Here is a 17899-nt window from a genome sequence, read left to right on the forward strand (position 1 = left end):
ATAACTTTCAGGACAGCAGAGACAGCCAAAGGGATTAGTGCCAAGGATTTTTTTTTTTTTTTAATTTTAAAAAGTTATTGAGGGGTGCCTGGGTGGCTCAGTCGTTAAGCGTCTGCCTTTGGCTCAGGTCATGGTCCCAGGGTCCTGGGATCGAGCTCTGCATCAGGCTCCCTGCTCCACAGGAAGCCTGCTTCTCCCTCTCCCACTCCCCCTGCTTGTGTTCCCTCTCTTGCTGTCTCTCTGTCAAATAAATAAAATCTTTAAAAAAAATAAAATAAAAATAAAAAGTTATTGACATTTTCATTAAAGAATATTATTTTTGAAGTGCTGCATCTACTATGCACTGGAGGGTGGGTGTCCCTTAATGTGCTAAGAAGTAATTGTCAGATGTTGTAAGAAATGACCCAGATGGGACTGGAGCAGTAAATGAGTTCCTGAGCAAGTAATGGTGCCACTGTGACAGAACACTGTCAACCAGCTATAAGATCAGCAGGAGATAGTGGAAGAAGCCTTAGCCACAGGATGCCTAAGGAGTTTTTAGTGCAGGGGGTCAAGTGACACATGTTATTAGCCTGATAGTATGTTACTTTAGAGGAGAAGTTATTTTGGAGTTGAAATTGTACCTTTTCAGCAGTCTGCAGATGATTATCTGATTGTCGATAGTTTTATCCAAGTATCTGACCTTTTTACAAATTTCCTTACGAAGTCTTTCTTAATTAGTATTTTTTGAAGGTAATAATATAGATGCTTTAAATATATATATACACATATGCCCACATAAACACTCACATATATATAATTTTTAATTTGGATTATCAGCTTGAACAGATTTCTACTTTTTTTTTTAATATTTTATTTATTTATTTGACAGAGAAAGACACAGTGAGAGAGGGAACACAAGCAGGGGGAGTGGGAGAGGGGGAAGCAGGCTTCCCATTGAGCAGGAAGGCTGATGCAGGGCTGGATCCCAGGACCCTGGGACCATGACCTGAGCCGAAGGCAGACGCTTAACGACTGAGCCACCCAGGCGCCCCTTGAACAGATTTCTACTTAAAAAGTTTATTGATGATTGTAAAACATTGATTTATTAATCTGTGTTAATTGATTGTATTAATCTTTATTAACAAAGAAAAACTATTTTCTAGGCTTACCTAATCCTTCTGCTTATACAGTTCATCTTTCCACTTTCTGTTGGTAAAGATTATTGTCTTTTGTTACTAAAAATGTCATATTTTATTCTCTTTGATTTTTCTTTTTCAAATCAGCTTGTTTCTAAAATTTTTACTCTTTTAACAACTCTTTCTCTCCACTTTAGTTCCTAGCATATCAATTGCATGTCGCTTTGGTATTCATTTCTTAACTCAAATTGAGTATCTCTATTTTGAGATGCTTATAACCTTTATAAAATGATGTTTACTGCATTTACTAAGTACCAGGACTGGGAATAGAGTGATAAATCAGACACAGGGCCCCAACCCCACTTCAGGTTCACAGAAGAGGTAGATTTGCCCCAGATCTCTTCCTTTTGGTAGTTGATTCTAAGGTCTTACACATCTTGCCCTTCTTTATATCTGTTGTTTTCTGTCTTTTGAAACTATATATGCCTCTTGACTAGATCTCATGTTGAGAAACTACATTTCTCTTCTCCCTAGCAATTACTTATTTTTTATATCCCCCCCTACCCCCTTCTTTTCATACTTCTCTTCATTCATTGATCTATTCTTAGTTGCTTCTTGCTTATTCTCCAGTCTTGTATTTGAGAGAATGACTTTTTAACTTACCTTCTTGAGCTGCTTCATTTACCTTCTACATTTGGCTCTGAGGCTACACCAGGAAATACTCCCCTTGGCTGGCTTCTACCTTAACTGTAACTTACAGTAATAATATATCTTTTTTCTTGACTTATTCTTTTTTCTGTCTTTCCCCAAATTACTCTATTATTTTAATTTCTTTCTTGAATCTCTTTCTGCTAATTAAGTCTGCTTAGTGCAAGAATCTCTCTGAACATGGAATTACTGGTGTCTTCAAAATGGACAGAAAGAGAAAAGAAAACACCCAGAACTTGAAACTTCTAGAAGTTTTGTTAGAGCGTAACCATGTACCTCAAATATCAAAGATAGATAAGTCCCCAGGGAATTCTTTCTCTTTCTAGGATACACCCAGTAAGTAGTATTGAATTTTTAATGAGTTCAGAGAATATGGCTTCAGTTTACCACAGTTGAGTGGGGACCAGCTAATGATCTCCATTCAGACACTCTGGATGCCAAATATTGTCAGACAGACCTGATCATATCCTTTCTCTAAGATGATCACTCAGGAGACTTGAAGCCATTCTCTAAGACCCAGTCTGGCATGTCTTTAAAACAACAACAGCAAGGGCGCCTGGGTGGCTCAGTTGGTTAAGCATCCAGCTCTTGATCTCAACTCAGGGCTTGGTGTCAGGGTTGTGAGTTCAAGTCCTGCATTGGGTTCCACGCTGGGTGTGGAACCTACTTAAAAAAAACAAAATTAAAACAACAATAAGTGTTACACTGAGGAATGTATAGAATTGTTGAATTACTACATTGTACACCTGAAGCTAATAAAACACTACATTAATTATACTAGAATTAAAGTAAACAAGTGTTAGATAGTCTTCATCCAGTTATTAGTACCTTTTTTCTGGGAATCTAGCTGTGTATGTATGATAAAGAACATATAGTTGTTTTTTGCTAGAAGCTTAACAAAGCAGAGTGGCTTTAATTTCTGGAGAGAATTGCCTCTTTCTGCTTTTGGTGCTTCAGAGGCTTTGTGCTCATCTCAGCCTTTAGGAACTCACAGAATGCCTCATGACTGTGATCATGTGGTTGTGAGGAAGGGGAACTCATGCATATACTGACAGCCGCTTCTCAAATAGCTCATCAGAATTTGTGTCTCTGTGTTCCATGACCAAGATTTTACTTCAGTCTTAGAGTGATTTTCTCTCATCTTTCTAAATAATCTCTAAAGGAACCTCTGGGAACCCTGTAAAATCAAAGTCCTAATATGATCTGTTTTTAAATCATTATACATTATTTCCTCAAAAGATTAAGTGAATCTTTAAATCTTATATTACAAAATAACAAGTTACATATTTTTGTACCATACCAGATCTTTTTTTTCTAGTTTTCTAGTTACAAAAATGGAAGTACTTGCTCATTGTAGAGAAGTATAAGGAAAATTATAATCATCCATCATCTCTCTATTGAGAAATAGCTGCTATTGTTAATGTTTTGGTATTTTTCTGCTACTCTTTGTGGTGTATATTCACGTTGTTGAGGTCAAAGTGTAAAGATTATTTGTATCCTAATTTATTTTCACTAAATGACCATATCCTACTGAAACCATCTACCCTAGTCCTTAAGAGGGCCCTTCTTTTTGCTTCTCATAATCTAACTAGAAATTAAACGCAGTGACTTCTCTGAAAGAGTTCTCGGGTATTGTGTGAGACTAGTGGGAGATGTGGAACACGATGATCCTTTTGCCAATGGCAGCATTCTTTGGAGATGTGCTGCATGGTCCCATCTGCATGGTGTCTTGTCTTTCCATGCTATGACTGCATCAGACTTTATTTTGTGAACTTGGTTTCATGCCAGGAATAATACTTCAGACTAACAGTCTCTACGACTCTTTCCTGTTCTCAGTGCCACCTCTTCCCTCTGTGATTGGTAATCTATTGTGGCTTGACTGCCACTTTTAGAGAAACAAGGATGTGCTCATCCATAGCCTTATTCTTTCAGAATCTTTCTGTATCTGCACTGCCCAATAATACAGTAGCTACTAACCACATGTGTCTATTGAGCACTTGAAATGTGAGTAATGTGACTGAGAAACTGGATTTTTTTTTTTTTAAGACTTTATTTATTTGCCAGCGAGAGAGAGAGAGAGAGAACACAAGCATGGGGAGCGGCAGGCAGAGGGAGAAGCAGGCTCCCAAGGAGCCTGATGTAGGACTCGATCCCAGGACCCTGAGTTCATGACCTGAGCCGAAGGCAGACACTTAACCATCTGAGCCACCCAGGCGCCCCTGGATTTTTTGTTTTAATAAATTTTAGTTGACACATGTGGCTAAATGGCTACCATAGTGGATAGTGCCACTCTATCATCTCAGCTGGTTCTGCTAGTTACTCTTACGGAGAGGACAGCTTATATCTTTGGGGGTGTGTGTGTGTGTGTGTGTGTTTTACACCCTGGGCTGTGTTTTTTTAACCTCTCTGTTTTGTCCTGCCAGGAGTGTAGTGGATGGACACAGAACTGTTTCTTTCTTTCCTTTCTTCTTCTTCTTTTTTTTTTTAAGATTTATTTATTTATCCTAGATGTGGGGAGGGACAGAGGGAGAGAGGGAGAGCCTTAAGCAGACTCCACCCTGAGCACGGAGCCCAACACAGAGCTTGATATCACAACCCCAAGATCATGACTTGAGGTGAAGCCAAGAGTCGACTGCCCAATCAGTTGCGCCATCCAGGCTCCCGGATACAGAACTGTTTCTAAGAGGATCTTCTTGAAGCGATATGGGACTGCTTCGCACTCCTTTGGGATCAGATATCTAGATCCTGTCTGGAGGGGCAGCTTTTGGGAAGGTGCTTAGTAGCAGTTCTACTGGAATCCATTCTAGACAGAATAGAATATGTTTGATAATATGGTTTCTAAATAATTAAAAGTTTTTTTCCAGGGGAGGGGCATTTACTTTATGAAAGATCAAGGCAGAATGGTTTTTTTTTGCTCTAAAGCACATTATTCATTATTCTTTTTATATACTCTTAGGTCATATTTTTTGCAACTCTGGCATCTGAAGTGCTACAAAAATGCCTCTGAGTCATTGCATTGATTTTTTTTTTCAATCAAACATTACTATGATATAATCTCTTTTTAGAAGCTTGGTGAATTCTTCTTGGATCTTTTGACTACGTTCTACTTTTTAAATGACTCAATGACTTGTCCTTTTTCCTATCAGCAATTTCACAGGATGCAACAGATATGCCAGTGCATTAGGAATCTGGTTTTGTCTGTCTTTCCCTCTTTCAGTGACAATACCTTTTTCCCTTGTTCAATTTATGACTCTTCCGGGCACCTGGGTGGCTCAGTCGGTTAAACGTCTGCCTTCAGCTCAAGTCATGGTCCCAGGGTCCTGGGATCGAGTCCCGCATCGGGCTCCCTGCTCAGCGGGAAGTCTGCTTCTCCCTTTGCCGGCCACTCCCCCACCTGTGCTCTCTCTCTCTCTGACAAATAAATTTTAAAAATCTTAAAAAAAAATTTTTTTACACGTCTTCCGTTTCTTGTCCATCTATATCTTTGTTCTCCTCTTGATCCTTTAATTCCTGGTTCTGGGCACCCTGGCTCCTGCCCTCCTTTGCTCTTCTGAGGGTTGGCCTTCAACCCTCTTTTTTTCCAGGTACTTCCTAGGTGGGCTGTGAGTGTGCTCTAAGACTCTCATCCATGTTTTACCCTCTTTCTGCAAGTTCTCATTGCTCTCTTCAGGTAGGGAAGCAGAAGTACAAACTTTACTGGGCAACCGGGCTCCTTTCCTTTATGGTCACACAAACCCCGCCAAAGTGTAATCTCACCTTTTACTAACGTATGTTAGGAGCCCACCCTGCCTCTGAAGCCTTTTGATGAGAACCATTTTAGTTTTATGGCAACCAAGAGGCTGCACGTGCACTGCTTGCACTGTGAACTGAATTTGCTGCACATTTGGGGAAGCCACGTGGGGAAACTGACTGTGTTTTCTGCCTTCTGTTGACAGACTGGTACACGAAACTTCCAGGACTTTGACTGTCAGGTAAGGACTGTACAAGCACCAAAGGGGGCCTATGTACAGGATCTCTGCATTGCTTCCCTCCCTGTCCTGATGGCCTGTAAAAGTGGATCTGTCTTCATAGCTAATCATAACACTTCATGTTCTTTTGGTCATTGGATCAAGTTTATTTAAAATGATTTGCTGTCATGTTCAAAAATTGCCTGCCAGGTGCCTGTTCTATGGTTGTAGGTTACTGGGTTGAACTGTCACTTTGTGATTAAGATCTCCTCTCCTCAAATGATATCGGTAACCTCAGTCACAGGTGTTAAATGGAGGGTTGTCACTGCGGCAGAGAAGGTGGGGGAGGGGCAGTTTGGAGGGGAGACTTATCAACAAAATCTTTTTCTTACCTTTTTTTTAAGTTTTATTTATTTAGGTAATCTCTACACCCAATGTGGGGCTCAAACTCATGACCCCAAGATCAAGAGTCGCATACTCCTTTGATTGAGCCAGTCAGGTGTCCCAACAAAATCTTTTTCTAAAAGAAAAAGACAAATTAAGCATTATTAATACAAAATGCAGATTTCCTTTGGCTTTACGCTTGGAGATGCAAAATTCAATTTGACTCATTAGTATTTAATTAAATGATATTGTTCTTCCTAGTTGCTTTTGCCTTTATCTCTGTTGCCAATTTGAAAATCAGTAAAATGAACCAGCATCTCTCCATCTACCTACTTTATCTATTGACTGGCCCCGAAAGAAACGGGAGGAAGGAGTGAGTACATGGAAATGAGAACCTTATAAGCCTATGCAGCCTGACCGTCCTACTTTGGGGGTAGATGTCATAGTAGTGGCTATTAGAAGCAACATGAAGTAGAGTACTAGGCAGGGAAGGAAGGTGCTGGAAAACCAACTTCCTTGCTTCCAGGATTCAGCCAACCTGTACACGCATATGCAGGTAGTTATTTTTATTTTATTTTTAAGATTTTATTTATTTATTTATTTGAGAGAAAGCATGAGCAGGGGGAGAGGGAGAGGGAGAAGTAGATTCCCTGAGCAGGGAGCCTGATGAGGGGCTCTGTCCCAGGACCCCGGGATCATGACCCCCAACCAAAGGCAGAGCTCAACCGACTGAGCCACCCAGACACCCGCAGGCAGATAGTTATTTTTATTTTATTTATTTATTTGACAGAGAGGGAACACAAGCAGGCAGAGCAGCAGGCAGAAGGAGAGGGAGAAACAGGCTCCCTGCTGAGCAGAGAGCCCAACGTGGGACTCGATCCCAGGACCTTGGGATCATGATCTAAGCCAAAAGCAGACGCTTAACTGACTGAGCCACCCAGGCATCCCCAGATAGTTATTTTTAGATAAGCATTTTTATATTAAGTACAGTGGTGTCTCTCTATAGCATTAGCATTGAAAGGAAGAACTAAACCAGTTATATCATCATAATGTATTAGGTACCTGCTATAGATAGTAAGCATACATCATCTCCAGTTCTTGGAGCACTATCATAAGGTGGTTTTTATTTTCCTTGTTTTACAGATGAGGAAATTGAGAATCAGGTTTCATAACTTGCCATTGGGTAGAATTACAGTTGCAAAACCCCACTCTTCCTAGATCCGTAGCCTATTCTTTCCAACCTGGAAATGTCTAGAACTGAGAAGTTTTTAAAGAGTTGTTCTTAAAGCTGAAGTTCTTTAACAGAACAGGTGTAACTTATTTGGTTTTTTTTTTTTTTAAAGAATTTTATTTATTTATTTGAGAGAGAGAATGAGAGAGAGAGCGAGCACATGAGAGGGGGAAGGGTCACAGGGAGAAGCAGACTCCCTGCCGAGCAGGGAGCCCGATGCGGGACTCGATCCCGGGACTCCAGGATCATGACCTGAGCCGAAGGCAGTCGCTTAACCAACTGAGCCACCCAGGCGCCCCAGGTGTAACTTATTTTGTAAGGGGCAGGTTCATAGCATCGTTACAGATTTCTGAATCCCAGTGTCAAACACCTCTTGGTGTGACTATTTGGTACTTTATATATACAAGAGAATCAACCTAGTGATGTTAAAGAATCACTTGCTGTAGGTCCTTTACTCAAAAAAATAAGTCATTTTTTGGATAAGTAGTGGCAGTCAAGTTTGGGTTTACTTGTTTTTAATTTTTTTTTTTTTAAGATTTTATTTATTTGACAGAGACACAGCGAGAGGGAGAACACAAGCAGGGGAAGTGGGAGAGGGAGAAGCAGGCCTCCCGCGGAGCAGGAGCCCGATGCGGGGCTCGATCCCAGGACCCTGGGATCATGACCTGAGCCGAAGGCAGATGCTTCACAACTGAGCCACCTAGGCGTCCCTGTTTTTAATTTGATCTAACTTCAGTTATGGTTTGGATCTAAGTTGAACCAGTTTAATTTGACTGTTGTTAATATCTGATATAATTTACCTAGAAGGAGGTCATTTGAGAGAGTATGACAGTAAAATTTAAGGTGAAGAATTCCAGAAGTAGAATACTGCTACTTAAAAGTATAGAAATGGGGTGCCTCAGTGGTTCATTCGGTTAAGTGTCTGTCTTCAGCTCAGGTCATGATTCCAGGGTCCTGGGATCAAGTCCCACATTATGCTCCCTGCTTGGTGGGGAATCTGGTGGGGAATCTGCTTCTCCCTCTCCCCCTCCCCCCACTCATGCGTGCATGCTGTCTCTCTCTCACAAAAATAAATAAAATCTTTAAAAAAAAAAGTATAGAAGCATTGATTTTCACCAAATTGAGTACCTCCACCCCCCCAAATTAAATATAAAAAAATTACAAGCTCAGGTGCCTGGGTGGCTCAGTCGATTGGGCATCTGACTTTTGATTTCAGCTGAGGCTGTGATCTCAGGGTCCTTGGATCAAGCCCTACGTCAGCCTCCATGCTCAGTGGGGAGTCTGCTTGGGATTCTCTCTCTCTCCCTTTGCCCCTCCCCCCTGCACCCACTCTGTTTCTCTCCCTCTAAAATAAATAAATAAATCTTTTTAAAAAAATATACACACTCACTAAAAAATAGATAAGAAAAAAACAAAGTAAATCAAAATTACTTATTTCACTAGTGTTGCTATTTGGTTTATATCCTTTATGATTTTTTACACATAAATATACTTAGATATAAATGAAATTGAGCTTTAGAAATACAATTATGAATCAGTTTTTTTTTTATTTTTTTAAAGATTTTATTTATTTATTTGACAGAGAGAGACAAAGCAAGAGAAGGAACACAAGCAGGGGGAATGGGAGAGGGAGAAGCAGGCTTCCTGCTGAGCAGGGAGCCCTATGTGGGGCTCGATCCCAGGACCCCGGGATCACGACCTGAGCCGAAGGCAGACGCTTAACAGCTGAGCCACCCAGGCGCCCCATGAATCAGTTTTTTTAAATTGAGGCTTAAAAATATTCTGGCAGGGGCGCCTGGCTGCCTCAGTCAGAAGAGCACGTGACTCTTGATCCTCAGGGTCATGAGTTCAAGCCCCATATTGGGTGTAGATTACGTAGATAAATAAATATTTTTTAAAAAACAATCTGACAAAAACTTGGTATTTTTGGTGAAGCCTTAATATAGTAACATGTTCTGGCCTTGTGAAATCTAAGTTTTAGTTCAATCCTGATACAAATAGAACAGTGGTGACTGTTTGTCACTGTCTGTCACATGTCTGTCACTGGTTTTAAATGTACAGGCGCTTTGTGCTCTAAAGAAGAAAAAAACATAGGCCCTTCTTTTTCTCTCCTCTCGGCACCTACAAATGCTCTTCTACCACCGTTCTTGTCTGTCTCTTTGTTAAAGGCTTATGTGGTGTTCTGGAGACTGAGACCCCTGGGTCAGGAGTCTAGCAACAGGTTGATAGAAGGCCCAAGAGCTAGGAAGTGTGGTGTGAGAAGTCTAGAGTGGCCTGGTTTGCCCGAAGGCGTCCCAGAAACTATTGGGCATTCTTAGGAGACAAAACAGACCAGATCCAAAGCCAGCATTGTCACTAAATGGAAAAGCATCAGCATTGGTGTTGACCATTAGCATAACTGTGGCACCATATTACCTGAAGCCATTTAATCAGGGCTTCCTTCTGATTTCTGTCTGCCTCAGAAAAATCTTTAAGGCATATTTGATGATGTCCCTGGGAAGTTATCTTAAAGTCATCAACCAAGCTCACAGCTTCAGTCCAAACCACCTTTCCCTCTGTTTTCTTTACCAGTCAACTACATGCTTTCCGCCCCCCCCCCCATAATTGAAACTGTAATCAGAAGTTTACCATTTCTCAGGGCACTTGCTGGCTCAGTCGGTAGAGCATGTGACTCTTGATCTCAAGGTTTGAGTTCAAGCTCTACGTTGGGCCTAGCGCTTACTTAAAAAAAAAAAAATGGCTTACCATTTCTCTTGGTTCTTTGATCATCCTAAGTGACTTCATTGATATTTAGCTCCCCTGAGGCAAATGGCAGTTATATTTGGATGTAAGATGATGTGGGAAGGGGTGGTTAGAGGTGACATGCTTAGGATTGATGAGAAGGGAGAAAAGAGCCTGCTGCCAGTTGAAACAATGGATCAGCAAGTTTATTGTCCATTTATCTACGTCAGTGCTGCTTAATTCTCCTCTCCTTGTGAGACTGTTTAAAGGTTTAGAATTAGAGCTGAGATAGATGCTACAGCAGTATATATGATATATTGCTTTCAAAAATAACACTTATCTTGGGGCACCTGCCTGGCTCAGTCGGGAGAGCATGTGACTCTTGATCTTGGGGTTGTGAGTTCAAGCCCCACCTTGGGTGTAAAGATTACTTAAAAATAAAATCTTAAAAAATAAAAAAAACACTTATATATCATCAGAAACAAATTTAGAAAATTCAGAAAAGTATAAAAATACAGGTTGCCTGTCATCCTACCTAGCGATAACCATATTTTATTATATTTCCAGTTTTTACTTTTATGTTCTGGTTATTGAAAGAGTACATGCTCATAGTTGAATATTTGGAAAACACATTGAATTATAAAGAACTAGGAAAAAAACTCATAATCCTATAATCCAGGGACAACTATATTAATGTTTAGTGCTAGGTAGATTTATGTGTGTGTGTATATATATATATATATATAATTTTTATAAAAGTGATTTTTAAGTTTATATGGTTGTCAAGCTGGATGTACCCTTGTGTCCCCTTTTCTCACATAATATTAGAACACAATCTCATTTCTATATCATTTTTTTCTATATCATTTTAAAACACTCATAAACAAAATTTCTGATGGATGCCTATTATTTCCTCATTTGGCTATACCATAACCTAACTATTTCATTATTTTTGGAAATTAGATCACTTATAATATGTTCAGTTCACTGAACATTGTCATGCATAAATTTTGTCCACACTTCAGAATATTTCCTTAGGTGGATTCTTGGAATGAGCATATTTAGGGCTCTTGGCATATCTTATCAAATTGTCTTCCACTTCTACCAGAGGGGTACTCAATAAATATTAATGGAGAGTGAAAGCTGCTGTCTGCCAGGATATATCATTCTTGTAGAAGAGGCTAATAATATAGTAAACTCATAAGAATGGAGTTCTTGCAACTAGAATAATCCAGGCATGGCCAAGAGCTGAGTAATTTCATGCTAGCTGTTTAATTGCAGTAGCTGTTTAGAGGACTGATTTATAGGACCCAACTGTGAGGATTGGTATTTAGTACTGCATTTCAAATGTATATATGTGACTGCCTCTTCTAAAAGGGTTTAAACAGCTTTGAACTCTTTCCTTTTGAAAAGTTAAAAGTTCCTTAAGTTTTTATTCCTGGTACCACTACTACAATTTACTGGGCAACATACCTGATGTCATGAAAAGCAAAAGTTACAACAGATAAAAAGACCTCAGGAACGTCCATCTAATTGACACTGCATTGCATTAATCATTAAACAGCTTTAATCTCCTGCAGATCACTTGTTGAATGGGCATTGTTACAAAATAAGAATTACGGGAAATGAGTATCCTGAATGTTCTTTCCACAGAAAAGAGGTGTTTGGAGAGAGCTGGGATTCAGTTGGCTGCTATGTTCTTGTTAGAAAGTTTGACCAGCTCCGTGTTCTTCCCTGGTCTTGAAGGATGTGAATGTGGCCCCACTGCTTCCTTTATATATATGTTTATATACACTCCTCACCCTCAGGAAAGCTAGAATTATAGCTGGCCTACTCCACTTCTGCCTTGTGCTTTTCCTTTCTGGTGGCCTTTGTTCACATTTCCTCCCCTTGAGATGCCCCACCTTTTTTGGTTTGATTTCATTGTGGGCATGGGCAAGGGGGAGGTGGATTTAAGTAAGTTATAAGGATACAGGTGACTTTATTCTCATTGGGGGGAAAAAGAATCTTACAGGAAAAACAGAGGTCCTTTTTATCAGCACCCCATTCTCATTTCCCTTTCCCCCTGTCACTAGAAGATTTTATTTCCCTGACGAGCTCTGTCATGTCACGGGCACAATGGCTGGCAACTTCCCCAAACCCACATTCTTCAGTTTAGCAGCCTCATTACTTAGGAGAAGATCTTTACCTGTAACTCTAGGGAAAAGTCCAGGGGTGGATTCTTGTTGGCTTAGTATGGGTCATGTGTACATTTTTGGACCACTCACTGTGGCCAGAGGGTAGGGTGTTTGAATTGGCCAGACCTGGACCCCCTCCTACCTGGGCTTTCCTACTTAAGAGAGTTCTGGACTGTTGCAAGTGGGTTAAATAACCATTCACTCTTTTTCTTCTCATTGTTAACTAAGACTATGTGAGGAAGATATTGGAGTTGGCTTTGAAGGAAGAAAAGATATGTGCTGACACATTGTAAAAGAGGCTTTCAGATTCAGAGCATGATTTGTGAGAAGTCCGAGATTTGTGGGTGTTTGAAAAGTTAACAGTAGAAACAGTCTGCAAGAGTGTTGACTGAACTAGGCTGAAAGGTTAAGAGGTAGGAGGGAGAGAGCTGAACCTAGAGTCAGGGAAAGGTGTCATGGAACTTTAAAAAGGAAAAGATGATCTGTTGATAGGCAGAAAGCTGAGTAATCCTGGAGGCAGATTCGTTTACTATGGGAGTAAATAAGATTATGCAAATGAACCTTATACCACTACACGGAGGTAAGGTAGTAGAGGTATTATATCAAAAATTCCTGTATAATAAAAACTGTACCCAAGGCTTACAAGTAGTCTGCTTATTAGTAACAGAATAAAATTTCATGCTAACAAAAATGTTAACATTTTCAAATATGTTGTTATAGAACTATGTCAGACTGACCGGGGCATGAAGTAATAAAAAATTAACTGAGTTCAGAGAGATAAGACAAATCAGGTTGTGTAATTCTGGTAACAGCACATTTAGCTGAGGGAAGAGGACTCAGAAAAAAAGATGAAAATTTATTATAAAATAAATAGTCACTCAAACACCCAACTCTTGGTTTTGTCTCAGGTCGTGATCTCAGGGTAGTGAGATCGGGCGAGTCAGGCCGGGCGCTCAGCGCAGAGTCGGCTCAAGATTCTATGTGTGCCTCTCCCTCTGTCCCTCCCCCCCCTTCTCTCAAATAAATAAATCTTTTAAAAAAATAATGGCAATATCCTAAACTCTTAAGTTCTTTTTTTTTTTTTTAGGTTTTTAACTCCAGTTAACACAGTGTTATATTAGTTTCAGGTGTACAATAAAGTGATTCAGCAATTCCATACATCACTGGGTGCTCATTACAAGTGCATTACCTTTCTGCATTTCTACTTAGCGTTATAGTAACCTGTGACTTAATCCCCATCACCTTTTTAACCCATCCCCCACACACCCACACATCCCCATAAACTCTTAAACTCTTTAAAAGGCTTTCTGATTGAAAGTTACATCTTTGATTAAGAGGGAGAGGCAGTCCAGGATGAACAGGGGACCAATATGATTTCAGGTCATTTTATAGCCCGAGGATAAAGAGATCATGTTCAAGAAGTATGTAGCCTTGGAGATGTAAATAATCAGAGTGCTGGGAAAGATCTGTGACTAGAGCCTGTTGTTAGACACTACATGGGATTTTGAGCACAGGCTCTCATTGTGTAGTCACACACTCTAGAATGCTGGGGTGAAGGGTGAAGTAATTGGAAAAACAGCCTGTGAAACAAAATATCATTCACTAAAGCAGAAAGGTGGCAGCAGCATCACCCCTGCAATAGCCTGACCATAGCCAGGGTCTCTGCACACTCATCTCCAGATGGAGAGTTGTTCCAGCTATTCAAACACAGGGTCACAAAGGATATATTTACGAGTCCACGTGGAGGTGAGTGTCTCCTTTCTTTTCATATTTTTTATTCTACTAAGAACATTTACATTCACATACTTTGAAAATGAAGAGAAACTATATGAGACTGACAAACAAGTGTTGCTCCAAATAGGGCAACCAGATTGACAAAGAGGGCCCAGGACTCTTGGCCCATGAATACTTTGGTCGTTATACAATTTGAGGGCTTATAGTGGGAGGTAGGGGCTGAGATCTCCCTAAAAAGGTTGAAATCTTATAGGGATCCAGTTTTAACTATGAATTTCTCCAGATTATGAGATGATGACAGAGTAGTTACTTTGCCTTGTTCCCTCATCTACTTATAGTGTTGTTTTTTTTAACCCCATTTGTTATATCGCCCTTCTCCTGAACTTCCCTGACAGCTAACTACCCCCCACCCCATCCACCCCCTCTACATGCTCTCTTCATAAATTACCTGGCCTTGGGAGGTCCTGCTAGCCTTAGGGCCAAGCGTTAACTCTATTTCCCCCTCCATCCTCAGCAGCAGAGCTAAGGCCAAGCTGGAGTATTTTAGTAAAATTCTGCTGAAGGTTTGTATATGACAGAATGAAGGCTTCGGCAACCTGATTGTGAAGCTGACACATTGTTGTACATTCTCTTCAACTTGGGTTCTCTTGCAGTGTCACCCATCTGGCAGAAGCCAGCTTCTCCCTCTTTATTCCTTTTCTCTCTCAAGAAGTGAAACATGGAGGAAGGGGGGGGATGGTGATAAAACATGAGAGAGATCAAAGCCTCCTTGAGTTCCCTTTCTGAATCTGTCACCTCCCAAAAGGAAACAAAATCTCAGAGTTAGGGTACATTCCTTCTCCAAGTTTTTATACTTTAAATCTATGTATGTAAACATACAATCTATATTATATAGTGTTGCTTTTTTAAAAATCTGCATTGGGGCGCCTGGGTGGCTCAGTCATTAAGCATCTGCCTTTGGCTCAGGTCATGATCCCAGGGTCCTGGGATTGAGTGCCGCCCCCCCCAAATCAGGCTCTCTGCAGGAAGCCTGCTTCTCCCACTTTCATTCCCCTTCTTGAGTTCCTTCTCTTCCTGTCTCTCTCTGTCAAATAAATAACTAAAATCTTTAAAAATAAATAAATAAATAAATAATCTGCATTAAGTGGTATATACATACCTTTCTGTATTTCTACTTAGCGTTATGTTTTCAAGATTTTCTATGTATTAATGCTTCTAGTTCATTGATTTTAATCTGTATATCATATGAATATGTCATAATTTATCAGTTTTTCAACTGATGAATATTTAGGGTATTTCCAATTTTTTTGACATTATAAATAAGGCTGCAATGTACCCTTTTGTGTATATCTTTTTGTGTGTATGACCATGTTTGAGAATATCTTTAGCTTTATCTTTGATAAAGTTTAACTATCTTTGATAGTTTTATCAAAGTAAAACTGCTATAGGGTAGACACCTCTTAACTTTACTAGATATTACAGAATTATTCTCCAGAGTAATTGCTCCAGTTTGCATGCCTGCCAACAGTGTATGAGAGTTCTTACTTCTCTGTGTATCGGTCAACACTTGGTGTTATCTGACTTTAAAAGTTTTGCCATTCTGACGTATGTGAAATGGCATCTCATTAAATTTAATTTGCACTTTCCTGACTACTAATAGAGTTAATGTCTTTCTCCTCAATTTTCTATCACAGTTCCCTATTTCTTTCATAGCACTTACCACATGGTATTATTATGGATTGGTTGATTTGTGTGTTCATTGCCTGCCATCCTGTCTAGAACATGATCTCTGTGAGAACAGGGATCACAACTCTCCTGTTCACTGTTTTATCCCCAGACCTCAATCCAGGGTCTGGTAGTAGGGATTCAATAAATAGTTGTTTAATGAAGGAACCTGCTAGTGGGAGGGGCAGGGGTGTTCCTTGGTAAGTCTGCTAGTACTACAAGAGAAATGCTTGTACCGTAACTGGAATTTATTTCTTTATATTCCTCCCATCCAAACACTATACTTTATTTCATAGCCAGTTCAAAGTATCTGATTCTTTCCTTCATTTCTTATATCCCCTTTCCAAGCCTTTTGTATAGTCTTGAATAGAAGGTAGCAGAAATAGAGAATCATAGAAATAGCCACTGATGGTTTGATTTGATAGAGATTACATGCTCCAGCCTGGGGCCTATGATTTGAAATATACTGATATTGAATTAGCCTATGATTATTTTGTGCCCCACATCAGAGAAGAAACCAAAGTTCTGATGAGGTTCATTATTAGATAGGAAATTAAATTGGAAGCCCTTTGCCTTTGTTGGGATTCTTATTGAAAGAATTAATCTTATCCTAACTACTATCAGACTCTCTGAGATAGGCAGGACTTCATCAGCAGAGATTGACTAGGCTAGGCATGATAATTTTTTATTTTTGAGAAAAATAGACTTCGAAGAAGACTGGAATAAATCTCAGTGACTTTTCTACAGTTCCCTTTTTTCCTACTCAGTCACTCTTAGTGTTGGTACCAGCAGCTCCAATTGCATCTTGTTCCAACTTTATTTAGTTTCTGAGTTCTGTTCTGACTACATCTTAAACTACTCATTGCCTTGATTAGGGTTCTTTGGGGGTGCAGGGAACAAGCCCACCCAAGCTAACTTAAACCAGACACAGTCCAGGAATGTCTCAGAAATTAAAACCACAGACAGCTAGAACCAAGAATTGGAGCAGTGGAAATATCTACTAAAAGCTCCCAAGTGGAGTGCCTGGGTGGCTCAGTTGGTTAAGCATCCAACTCTTGATCTCAACTCAGGTCTTGATCTCAGGGTTGTGAGTTCAAGCTGCCTCCACACCCAGTGTGGAGCGTACTTAAAAATTAAAAATAAAAATAAAATAAATAAAAGCTCCCAAGTTTGCTTCTCTTTTCAAGAGAAAACCAAGCCAAGGATAAAATCTTAGTCCCAATTACAGATTCTCAGGGAAGGATGCATGCTCAGCATGGACCAGATACCTGCCTGTCTCCAAAAAGCCATGACCATAAAGTTACTTCTACAAACATGGCAGCCAAGAGCCACTCCTGTAATGTGTGGATGACACAAGAGGGCAGCTGTCAGAGGGGAAGAGATGTTAGGCAGAGGCACCCATAGATGTCTACTGAATTTATCAGTTGCTGGACATTTAGTTTAGAGGCTCTGAAACCTAGCAACTCCTTCATATCTTCTGCTTCCTTAACTTTTCTTGCCCCAAGTCTTACCTGGCTCCTTACCCGGCTCCTTACCCAGCTTACTGTTCTCGTTTTCATAGCCACTTGCAAGTGTATTCTTAACAGATACCTGACTGCTCTCACTTAAGAGAGGAACTTTGCAGATGAGAAGGTACATTTTTTGCCTCGTTTGTTTATCTGGAAGGAATTAGAAAGTGGGAATATTCTGTATACTATAACATCTCTCTGGTATGGCTTACAGTCCACTGATGTGTCCCGTCCCAGCAAGTGGGAAATAGCAGTAATTAGGTATTATGGAACTTAAGCCACCTGGGAAGTCCATTCTGCCTTTGCTGAGACCATACATTCTCTTGTTACAGGAACATGACATAGAAACAACTCACGGTGTGGTCCATGTCACCATCAGAGGCCTACCAAAGGGAAACAGACCAGTTATTCTGACATACCATGACATTGGCCTCAATCGTATGTATTTGATTTTGATTTTATACTTTCCCTTTTTATTTTAATACATGATCTTTGTGTATTTATTTTTAAAAAGAAGAAATCCCAGTATTCTAACAGCACAGGTTTTTTCCTCTCTGTCTTACCCTGACCCACCTCATTGCTACACGTGTTAATGGCAGGATTAAGGTGTCTGGGAACTGTTCAGGAGAATATGTTTGGGGGATAC

General features: G+C 40.0%; 1 protein-coding gene across 3 annotated transcripts in view; it reads left to right on the forward strand.

Moving 5' to 3' along the window:
• The window catches only part of NDRG3 (NDRG family member 3), a 73436-nt gene that overhangs the window by 22212 nt on the left and 33325 nt on the right, over window positions 1–17899 (forward strand). For 2 of the 3 annotated variants that reach the window (XM_073880467.1, XM_025876684.2), the window contains exons 3-4: window positions 5762–5797; window positions 17586–17691. In XM_073880467.1, the coding sequence (XP_073736568.1) occupies window positions 5762–5797; window positions 17586–17691 (142 nt within the window). Of the gene's footprint in view, window positions 1–5761; window positions 5798–13823; window positions 14033–17585; window positions 17692–17899 lie in introns of those variants that run through there. The other variant, XM_073880468.1, reaches the window with a different exon arrangement.

Source organism: Callorhinus ursinus, unplaced genomic scaffold (assembly GCF_003265705.2).
Source record: "Callorhinus ursinus isolate GAN/ISIS: 27379988/994484 unplaced genomic scaffold, GSC_fseal_2.0 scaffold38, whole genome shotgun sequence".
Classification (NCBI taxonomy): Eukaryota; Metazoa; Chordata; class Mammalia; order Carnivora; family Otariidae; genus Callorhinus; species Callorhinus ursinus.